Raw genomic sequence first — 12,148 nt, 5'->3', positions numbered from 1 at the left:
TTAGGTAAATCCTGCAGGACCTCATAATAATTCTTCGTAGAAATAGGCCTATTTGGATCTTTCCTCAGAACAGGCCGACGCCGTGGACGCTTAGAAACATGCACTGCAAAATCAGTATCACTGGACGGTGGCTGATCAGAATTAATCCCCTGAGGCTGCTCACTAGGATCCTGAGGTGGTGAATCAGATACAACACCCTTACCATGAGGTCGGGTCCGGCGTGGGCGAGAAGACTTGCCATTACGAGAGCAAAAATCAAGTGAATGACCCAATAACTGGCAATAAGAACAATAATGGGGAACTTGCTCATAGACCACCTCCAGAACCTGACTATGATCACCCCAACCAACCCATATATGCTCCGGACGTGCCTGAAGAACATCAATCTCAACACAAACCCGAGCAAAAGAGCCTCTGGTACCCTCAGCAGTAATCTCATCAATCTTAACAGGATTACCTAAAATCTTAGCAAGTGGATACAAGCTCTGTTTAGCATAAAGATGCAAGGGCAAATCAGGAAACCTGACCCAGACCGGAGCAATAGAAGAGTCTGCCTCAAACTTGAATTCAGGAGTCCATTTAGAAAAACGAATCACTACAGAGCGAATCGAAACTAGAGGCTGAGTCCAAAACCTCAAATAATCCTCCTCACAGGAAAGGGTGAGAACCATATACCCCCGAGGAAGAAAACGAACAGTATGAGAACCCAACAAACCGATACAAGACAAAGCAGATAAAATATCGGAATTAGGAGTCAATCTCCGGTTCCCCGTTATACGCCCTACCAAAGCAAATTTAAACGGAGCAGACAGAGACGAAATAACCTGATCTGGAAACAAAATACCTGGAATGCCATCACGAATAGTCGGAGCAGGCACCTCCTCCATCGAGTCAACAACATCTGCGAAACCCCTGGCCAGCAGATTTGGAGACGAACGACTCAAAATATCCTTGAAAGATACCGTAGGAGGAACAGAACGCGCAGAAACAACCGTTGTATCAACAGGAGCAGAAGTGCACAAATTGGATACTGGGTCAACCCGCTTGAAAGGAATGGGTGACTCGGCCGATCCAACTCGGACCACCTTCGCCGGAGAACAGCCGTCAACCGGCGATGATGAGGGGACCCCAGAACCGGCCAATAAACTCGGAAAACCGGTGGAACTCGGCCCTGAAATAGCAGAACTCGGCGATGAACTCGATCCGAACCCACAAAATTGGGCGTTTCCGATCTGCGATGGATTTCCAGCAATTGAGGACATGGAACGATTACCCATCCCTTGATGAGTACCCTGGCCAAAGGAATTTAAATTTGGTGCGGCGACGGCAGCGGAATTGAAGACAAACTCCGGCACAGGCGTGAGTACAGTATGTGAATTCTTAGATCTGAAATTCCCGTCCACCGGAGAAGAATCAGATGATGGGTGAGGTACCAAAAGATGCACCTTGGAGAGAGGATCACAGATCGGGGAACTGATCGAATATACAAGGCCGGAAGGAGCCGGAATTTGAGCTGGAATGGACGAATTCGCGATGAACAGTGACGGCGCCACTTCGCCGGCCGATTTGGAGGAGCAAATGAACTCCGATTTGCATGAAATTTTTACACTAGAATCGTCTTGAGGAGACGCTTCCAACGAACCACAAATTAAAGGCAGACGATGATCGGAGACCGGTCCGATATCGATCGCCGGAATCTGCGCAAATTCCGGGCCTTTAGACGTCGATTTGGCCGAGCAACCGAGCTTCGATTGACCTGAAAATTTTACAGAAGACGCGTCTCGAGGAGGCGCACTTGGTCGTACAGTTGGCCGGCCGGAGACCGGCGCCGACATGGGGCGATTTTTGAGTGATTTTTTGGCGAATTTTGGTCTCTATTCACTTGAGAGAAAAATTTTTTTTCTTTTGGGGGCGGTTTGGTTTAGGGTTTAGGGTTTAGGGTTTTTTTTTTTTTTTTTTTTTTTTTTTTTTTAGCGGTGGGGTTAGGCGGACCCCTACCTGTATATATAAACACAAAAGAAATACAAGATAAGGCCTAAAGAGAGGGCAGGTATACCAAGACCTCTCTAAAAGCGAGTCTGACAACACATAAAACATAAAGACATAAAACCTAGGGTGGCAAATACACGTGCCAAAATCTAATCCCTAGGAAAAGCGCATAATAAAATGAACATATAAGAGCAGCGCTAAATACATCAAAACAAATCGAAACATGTCTAAACTGTAAAGATCCGACTCAGATGTAGGTGCAAAAGACAACCAATTGTACCCATCTCTGATCCGTCTGTCGCTGTAAGTCCAACATGAAAATGGCGTCCTAGTCCGAGATCGGTCGCAATCCAGCTGAAGTAAGAGAAACTTCAAATCCCCAGAAGAAGGTGAAAACGTATGGAGCTCATAACGTCATAAATCCAAGCGTGACTGGAACGTTGATATAAGAGGTAGCCAAGAGATAACATGGAGAGCCACCAATGCACGTAGCAAAAGCAGAGAACATATAAATCCCGACATGAATGGAGCTCTGGGCCAGAGAAACCACTGAGAGAGATCATCCAAAGCCACCATAAAACCCGGCAAGAGAACACAAAATATAGAAAGCGGCGGCCAAGGAGAAGCCTGCAGAGAGCGACCGCCAGAGAACAGGGTGGTCCAAATAAAAGCACCAATGGAGAAGGTGCGAGAGTCCACCCAGATCCAAAGAAACAAAGCACTCCAAAGAGACAGTACCTGCAAAGGAAAAAATACATATAGATATATATAAATATATATATATATATAGAAATAGATCCAAATAAAGGAAGGGGCTGCAAATAGCTAAGAACATCTGTATCTAAGGTAGGGAAGCCCGGAGATATCCGAGCGGGTCAGTATGGATATGTGTCTGGGTAGTGAAGGACCTAACTCTAAGGTATAAACCCTAATGGTATGAGCCCTCGCCGCCAACGCATCCGCCACCGAATTTCCCTCCCGAAAAATATGTGAAAAATGAACCGCCCGCCCCCTCAAAAGAAACAGAATCCGAGTGACTGTATGATGAAGGCCCCAATGACACCGACGAGAACGCAGGATCTGAAGAGAAATCTGAGAATCGGTCTCAACCCAAAGGGGAAAAAGACCGAGATCGGAACAGATAAGAAGGCCCCTCCAAACCGCCCAAAGCTCCGCCCGGACATTGGTCCCGACTCCGATAAACTCGCTGAAGGAGAGCACCACCCTGCCAGAAGAATCACGCACAACACCACCGACAGACGACTCCCCAGGATTGCCCCTCGAACTCCCATCAACATTCAGCTTAAAGCACCCAGGTGGTGGACAGAGCCACCGGACAATCGCTAACCTATGGGTCCGCTGAAAGGCAACAAAAATTCCCAGCGATCTCGCCGCCTCAAAGGCACCAAGCCAGTGCTTGGGCTTAACAATGAAAGCAGCATGGGCAAGACGCAGATAAGACAAAATCTGAGACTTCACAGTCTCCCCAGAAATACGCAACTGACGGTGCTTCGCATCATTACGAGCCATCCAGAGAAACCACAAAACAATGAAGGGCAGAAACTCCTTGACGTGGCCCCCAGGTGCCCAATGAAGATTTCTCTTCCAAGCGCTAAGGAACAACCTGAGATCCCCTGTGCAGGGGATCCGGACACGAAATATGGCCCCAAAGAAATGCCAGACATAACGGGCTATCGGGCCATCAATGAAGACATGTGTAAATGTCTCCGACATATCACAACACTGGCATCGAGAAGCCAACTCAAAGCCACGACGTTGGAGCATATCATCCAACGGGAGCCACTGATGCCAAAATCTCCAAATAAAAAAAGACATCGTGGGCCTCAACCAACGGCCCCAACAAGGAGTCAAGATATCAGAAACAGGGTCTCTCAATCGGACAAGCTCCCAAGCAGACCTAATCGAAAAAGCACCGTCAGAACTGTGAATCCAAAGCGCCAAATCAGGCTCGCCAAAGGCAATCGGGGTCAAAGTAATCGCCTCAGCAACAGAAGGGGCCACCACAGCGCAAAGAAGATCGAAATCCCAAGCCCCCTCAGACAAAAAGTGAAAAACCCGAACAGCACGGCCCCCACGGACCTCACACTGGCTGGACAGAGCAGTATCCCCAAACCATATGTCATCCCAAAAGGACACGTCTCCAAGGCCAACGCGCCAGCGAATGCCGGGCTCGGCGCGAGGTCTGATCCGTAGGAGACGACGCCAGGTGGGGGATATTAAACCACGAGGGAGAACAGAGGCAGGAGCATCCATCTGGCAATACTTCCGTAAAAGGAATCTCGCCCAGAGAGAGGAGCCCTGCCGAAACCGGAACCACAACTTAATAGAAAAGCTATCCACCAGATCTTTCAATCTGCGGAAGCCAAGACCACCCTCCATCACTGGGAGACAGGCTCGAGACCACTTGGCCCAGTGCCATTTCTTCTCCAGTGTCCGCGACCCCCAGAGAAAAGCGTTGAAAACCAGCTCAAGCTTCTCCATGACAGCAAGCGGTGGCTGTACCACCTGAAACAGATAAATCGGCATGGAGAGGAGCACACTGCGGATAAGGGTTATGCGGCTACCCGGAGAGAGCGTCCGGATCTCCCAACCCTCTAACTTCCTACGAACAGATTGTAGGAGGTGCTCAAAAAGGGAACATACTCGGTTACCCCTAAACAAGGGGACTCCGAGGTACTTGAGGGGCAAATGACCCTCCGCAAACCTGGTGATGCGCAAAATCCGAGAGCGAAGTCGCTCAGAACACCTCGGAGGCAAGATAACAGAACTTTTGACAGCGTTCACCAGCTGACCCGAACAATTCTCATAATGATGCAGTAAACCCATAAGGCGCCGCAAACTACGAGACCCACCATTGGCGAAAATAATGACATCATCAGCATAAGCCAGATGGGAAATCAGGATATCACAACCAGAGCGGTACCTGAGCTCAGGATGCTGCAGGTAGAGGCGGTCAAGGCCGCGCGATAGGTACTCCGCCCCCAAAATGAAAAGCATGGGGGACAAGGGATCGCCCTGTCTGAGGCCTCTAGTGGAACCAAAGAACCCCGAGAGAGAGCCATTGATGTTCACGGAGAAATGACAATGAGATATGCAAGCCGAGACCATCTCCACAACCCGCTCCGAGAAACCAAAGTGTCTCAAAACCTCGAAGAGGAAAGGCCACTGGACCTTGTCATAGGCCTTGGCCATATCCAACTTCAGGATAACATTACCGCCACGAGTGGGGAGAGTGAGACTGTGAGTGAGCTCCTGGGCTAGGAGAATATTATCGGAGATCATCCGACCCGGAACGAAGCCACTCTGATTCGGTGAAATAAGTCTCTCCGCCACAACCCTCAGCCGAGAGTACAACAGCTTAGAGATGATCTTATTAGTGACATTGCACAGACTAATCGGACGGAAGTCCGACCAAGCATGAGCACCCGCGACTTTGGGGATCAGAGTGATTGTGGTGGCGGTAAAACCCTGGGGGAGGGGAGAACCCCTGAAAAAATCCAGGACAGCATCAAAAACATCCTGATGAACAATCTCCCAACAATGCTGAAAGAACGCCGAGGAGAAGCCATCAGGCCCAGCCACACTATCAGGATGTATGGAGAAGACGGTCGCACGAACCTCCTCCAAAGAAGGGGTCGCAACAATACCCTCATTCTCCACAGCAGAGATAACGGAGGGGAAGCCCGAAAAATCAGGACTCGCAAGCGCAGAGGGGTCACCAGTAAGCAAATGCTGGAAAAACGAGGCTCCCGACTGCTGAATCAACTCAGGAGACGTCAGGCATACCCCATTATCCCAGATGCGGAAAATCTTATTCGCCACCCTTTTCTTCTTCACCATGTTGTGAAAGAGTTTGGTGTTCCTCTCACCATCCTCTAACCAGTGGCAAGCAGCTTTCTGTCTCCAAAAATCCGCCTCCATGGCGGTGACACGGGCCAGATCCTCATTGCGATCAGACAGAGAAGTCCAATTCAACTCAGAAGGATCAGCCTCACAGACAACCTCAGCGGACCGAACAGCCCTCTCAGCCTCAATGATTTTATCGAAAAGGTTCCCAAAAACATCCTGATTCCACCACTTGAGGTGATGTTTGAGGCGCTTAATCTTAGCAAAAAGGCGAGGCATACCACTCAAACTACAAGGCAGAAACCAATTAAGCCGAACAGTCTGCAAAAAACCATGATGCCGAAGCCACATACGCTGGAAGCGAAACGAGCTCGGCCCACGGGCAAAAACCGGAGCGGTGACCAAAAGCGGACAGTGGTCAGAGAAAGTACGGGGAAGATGTTCAACACGAATGGAGCTGAAATGATCACCCCAATCAACGGAGACCATAACCCTGTCCAATCGCTTCCAAATGGTCTTATTCGTCCAGGTGAACGAAGAGCCCTCAAAACCGGCATCAACCAGACCAGAATCCAAAATGAAAGTATTGAACTCCTCCATGGGTAGAAGCCTACCACCACGGGTGCCCAAACACTCAGATGCATCTCTGACTACATTAAAATCACCCCCAACAAGCCAAGGACCCAGAGCAGGCTTGACCTGAAGAAGGGAAGACCAAAGATCTCTGCGCTCAACGTAGCCGCAGCTGGCATAAACAAATGAACAAAACACCTCAGTCGGTAAAAAAGAGGCGGACAACTTGATGTGCAGGAACTGAGCATGATCAAAAACACACTCAGTCTGCACATCCGCGGATGAAAAAACCCAAATATTACCAGAAAGATTCGAAATGACTCTAGAAAAACCAAAACGGCGAGTCATGAATCTCTGGTCCAACATGATCATCGGCTCCAAAATGGCCAAAATCTTAATCTGATGCGCCTTCACATAAGCATGAAGCCGCTGTTGGGACTCCGAACTCCGAAGTCCCCGAACATTCCAAATGAGGGAATTCATGGAGATCGATGAGCAGAAGCACCCGGCCGCCGCTTAAACGAAACTCCCAACGCTTCCTTTTTCCTTTTATTCACGTTCGACATATCAGTATCCTGAGCACCAGAATCAGAATGTCGATCAAACCCCGTGTCGAGGTCATCAGCAGACATACGCTCGACAATCCGCTCACAAACAGGAGACCCCTGTTGAGCAACAAGTTCCTCAAGATGAGAGGAAACATCTGGAGAAGAAGGAATGGAAGGAATCGAATGGCAGCTGTGATTCTCCATGCACTGAACAGAAGTGCCAAAACCCCCCTCCTCAAACTGATGAACCAAAGACTGAACAGACACACAAGCCGTACCCGAAGGTAAGGCGTCAACAATGGGCAGACCCAAACTAATCGGGTCAACATCAACAACAGGAGCCTGATCCAAAGGAGCATCTCCAAGTAAACCATCACCCACAACCTCCAAGTGGGATCCAAGATCAGGATTAAGACCAACCAACTCAGTAGCGTCGCAACGCTGAGCCTCATCATGCCAGGGTGACAAAACCTCAAAGGCATTTGAGGAAGTAACTTGATGCGGAACATCAGGAACTGTAGGGGGGGCTCCAGCAGGATGACCCCTGTGCACAGGCCGCCTCCTCCGTCTACGTCTAGGGCCATCGCCATTTAAATGAAGCTGAGGCTGTGGTCCAGGATTAAAGACAGGAACAGCACCCTCCTGGGGTTTGGGTTTAGGGTTTGGGGTTTGGGGTTTGGGGTTTGGGGTTTGGGGTTTCGGGTTTAGGGTTTCGGGTTTCGGGTTTCGGGTTTAGGGTTTAGGGTTTAGGGTTTCGGGTTTAGGGTTTAGGGTTTAGGGTTTAGGGTTTTTTTTTTTTTTTTTTTTTTTTTTTTTTTTTTTTTTTTTGTAATAAACACCGCCGGAAGCGGGGGGGTTAGGCAGACCCCTACCTGTATATATCATCAAACACAAAATACAAGATAAAACCCAAAGAGAGGAGGATAAAATCAACACCTCTCAAAAGGCTAGTCATACAAATAGAAAAACAGAAACCTAGGGTGGCAAATACACAAGCCAAAAACTAATCCCTAAGTAAAATGCATAATACAAATAAACACAAATGATCAGTGCTAAATATATGAAAACAAAGCGAAACATATCTAAACAGTAGTGATCCAGCTCAGAAGTAGGTGCAAAAGACCATTGATGGTACCCATCTCTGAGCCGTCTGTCGATGTAATGACAATCTGAAAAGTACATCCTAATCCAAGAACGGGCAGCTATACACGATCTGGCCGTCAAAATAATATGCAGCTGGAAAGATACTGTGCAAAAATGGTCGAAACACAAAAGGAGGACCGTAATCCAGCTCGAGTCAGAAAATCTCAAAGACCCAAGGAGAGGGGGACAACTGACGGAGCTCATAAAATCAGAAATCCAAGCATGACTGTAACTCTGAAATAAGAGGCAACCAATAGTGAACGTCCAGAGCCACCAATGCACGGAGCAGAAGTAGAAACCATATAACTCCCGAGATGAATGAGGCTCCGGGCTAAAGAGACCACCGAAATATATCATCCAGAGCCACCATAACAATCGACAAGAGAGCATAAAAGTAAGAAAGCGGCGGTCAAGTAAGAGTCTGCAGTGAGCGCCAGCCGAATAACAGGAATGGTCCAAAGAAAAGCACCGACGGAGAAAGTGCTGGGACCCACCCAAATCCAAAGGAACAAAATATGAAGAGTGCAAGTGTCTGGGCCAACTTGCACCGCTCAAATGTGATATAAAAAACAACCTCCAAGCACAAAAGACCTGCAAGAAAAAATATACATATATATAGATAAAGAAAGAGAGCCAAAAGGAAGAAGGGGCTACAAATGGCTAAGAATATCTGGATCTGAGGTATGGAAGCCCTGAATGATCAGAACGGGCAAGGATGGAGATGTGTCTGGGTAAGGAAGGACCTAACTCTAAGGTAAACTGCCTAAGGTCATGAGCCCTAGCCGCCAAAGCATCCGCCACCGAATTACCCTCCCTGTATATGTGCGAGATATGAACCATACGCCCCCTCAAGAGAACCAAAATCCTAGACATAATGTGATCCAACCCCCAACAACACTGACGAGATCGGAGGATCTGAATAGAAATCTGGGAATCAACCTCAATCCAAAGAGGGAAAAGAGAAAGATCAGAACAAAGGATAAGACCCCTCCAGACCGCCCAGAGTTCCGCCCGGATAGTAGACCCAGCTCCAATGAACTCACTGAACGAAAGCAAGACCCGCCCAGAATGATCACGAACGACGCCACCAACCGAAGAATCCCCAGGATTCCCTCTCGAACTCCCATCCACATTAAGCTTAAAACAACCGAACGGCGGCCGAAGCCAACGAACAATCGCCGTCCGATGATATCTGTGAAAGCAAACCGAAATCCCTAGCGAACGCGCCACCTGGAAATAACCCACCCAATGCTTGGGTTTGACAGTACGCGCAGAATGGGCGAGGCGCAGGTAAGACAAGATCTGGAACTTCACCGTCTCTCCAGAAATGGAGAGCAAGCGGTGCTTCGCATCATTCCGAGCCGTCCAGAGAAACCACAAAATAATGAAAGGGAGAAACTCCCTCACATGGCCCCCTGGAGCCCAGACCAGATCCCTCTTCCACGCACTAAGGAATAGCCTGAAATCCTCAGTGTCAGGGATACGAACCCCAAAGACAGCACCAAAAAAATGCCAAACAGGGCGAGCCACCGGGCTGCGAATAAACACATGCGTGAATGTCTCAGACATATCACAACACTGACAACGAGACGCTAACGCAAAGCCACGGCGCTGAAGCACCTCATCAACTGGGAGCCACTGATGCCAAAATCTCCAAAGAAAGAATGACATCGTAGGCCTCAACCAGCTACCCCAACAGGGGCGATTAATGCCAGAGATCGGGGCGCGCAAACGGATCAACTCCCAAGCGGACTTAACAGAAAAAGCACCATCGGAGCTATGAATCCAACGAGCCGAATCCAACTCTCCCAAGAGAATCGGGACCAACACAATCTGCTCCGCAAAAGAAGGAGCAACTACTGAACAAAGGAGGTCAAAATCCCAGGTTCCCTCCGAAAGAAAATGGGAAACCCGGGCACCACGATCTCCACAGACCTCAGTCTGACTGGACAGGGGAACATCCCTGAACCAACAATCATCCCAAAATGAAAGATCTCCATGGCCGACACGCCAGCGAATACCACTCTCCGCACGAGGCCTGATCTGGAGCAAACGCCGCCAAGTGGGAGAGATAAAACCACGAGAAAAGACACAAGCTGGGTGCGCCAAGAGGCAATATTTCCTCATCAAAAATTTGGCCCAGAGGGAAGATCCCTGCCTGAACCGAAACCACAGTTTTATGGAGAAGCTATCCACGAGATCTTTCAATCTGCGGAAGCCAAGACCCCCCTCTTCCACGGGGAGGCAAGCCCGAGACCAACGAGCCCAATGCCATTTCTTCTCCAAGGGCCTAGACCCCCAAAGAAAGGCATTAAAGGCTCTCTCAAGTTTCTCCATGACAGCCAACGGAGGCTGAACAACCTGAAACAAATATATGGGCATCGAGAGGAGCACGCTACGAATGAGGGTCATGCGGCTCCCCGGAGAAAGAGTACGAATCTCCCAACCCTCCAGCCGCCTCCTAACAGACTGTAAGAGGGGCTCAAAATGAGAACACGTCCTATTTCCACGAAATAAGGGAACTCCTAGGTACTTGATCGGCAGATGCCCCTCCGCAAAGCCAGTGATACGCAAAAGTCTAGAGCGAAGGCGCTCAGAGCATCGCGGAGGAAGAATCAGGGAACTCTTGACAGCATTCACCAGCTGTCCCGAACAGTTCTCATAGTGATGCAGAAAATCTAAAAGACGCTGCATCCCACGAGACCCACCATTGGCAAAAATAATGATATCATCAGCATAGGCCAGATGGGAAATCAAAAGATCACAACTAGAACGGTACCTGAAAGCAGGATGACGCAAGTAGAGTCTGTCAAGGCCACGCGAAAGATACTCCGCCCCTAAGATGAAGAGAAGGGGGGACAATGGGTCTCCCTGCCTGAGGCCCCTGGTAGAACCGAAGAACCCCGAAAGAGAACCATTGATATTAACGGAGAAATGACAATGAGAAATACAGGCCGAGACCAACGCCACAACCTGCGCAGAGAAACCAAAATGGCGCAAAACAGCAAAAAGGAAAGGCCATTGGACCCGATCATAGGCCTTAGCCATATCCAACTTCAAAATAACATTACCACTACGAGTGGGAAGAGTGAGACTATGAGTGAGCTCCTGAGCAAGGAGGATGTTATCAGAAATCATCCGTCCCGGAACAAAACCACTCTGATTCAAAGAAATGAGTCTCTCCGCCACAGCCCGCAAACGAGAGTACAACAACTTAGAAATGATTTTGTTCGTGACATTACACAGGCTGATCGGACGGAAATCCGACCAAGCCCGAGCACCCTCGACTTTTGGGATCAAAGTAATCGTGGTAGCAGTAAAGCTCTGGGGCAGGGGAGAGCCTCGGAAAAAATCCAAAACCGCATCCAACACATCCTGATGAACGATCTCCCAGCAATGCTGGAAAAACGCCGAAGAGAAGCCATCAGGGCCTGCCACACTGTCAGGAGAAATGGAGAAAACAGTCGCACGCACCTCCTCAAGGGAGGGGGTAGCAGTAATACCATAATTCTCCTCATCAGAAATCACCGAAGGAAACCCCGAAAAATCAGGACAATCAAGCACAAAGGGATCCCCAGTGAGTAAGTTCTGAAAAAATGAGGCACCCGACTGCTGAATCATCTCAGGAGACGTCAGGCAAACCCCATCATCCCATATGCGGAAAATCTTATTAGCCACACGCTTCTTCTTAACCATGTTATGAAAGAGTTTGGTGTTCCGCTCACCATCCTCTAGCCAGTTGCATGCAGCTTTTTGTTTCCAAAAATCCGCCTCCATGGCGGTGACACGGGCCAGATCCGCATTACGATCGGACAGGGCAGTCCAATTCGAATCAGAAGGATCGGCCTCACAAGCAAGCTCAGCGGAACGAACTGCGCTCTCAGCCTCGGTGATTTTATCAAAGATGTTACCAAAAACATCCCGATTCCACCACTTGAGGTGATTCTTAAGACGCTTCAACTTGACAAAAAGACGCGACATACCAATTAGACTGCAAGGCAAATTCCAATTGAGCCTGACAGTCTGCA

At 48.9% G+C, this 12,148-nt stretch overlaps 1 protein-coding gene across 1 annotated transcript; it reads right to left on the bottom strand.

The window, feature by feature from the left end:
- Positions 1-2,403: 2,403 nt before the first annotated feature.
- On the bottom strand, positions 2,404-5,931 carry LOC142521236 (uncharacterized). The gene is made up of 2 exons (XM_075624463.1): positions 2,917-5,931; positions 2,404-2,727 (listed from the first exon to the last, which is right to left on the bottom strand). The coding sequence occupies exons 1-2, from the start codon at positions 5,929-5,931 to the stop codon at positions 2,404-2,406; spliced, it is 3,339 nt and encodes a 1,112-aa protein (XP_075480578.1).
- Between the last annotated feature and the right edge of the window lie 6,217 nt (positions 5,932-12,148).

This window comes from Primulina tabacum, chromosome 12, assembly GCF_025594145.1.
Source record: "Primulina tabacum isolate GXHZ01 chromosome 12, ASM2559414v2, whole genome shotgun sequence".
Lineage (NCBI taxonomy): Eukaryota > Viridiplantae > Streptophyta > Magnoliopsida > Lamiales > Gesneriaceae > Primulina > Primulina tabacum.
Note: the sequence above shows the minus strand (reverse complement) of the source record. Positions and strands in the feature narration are given on the sequence as shown.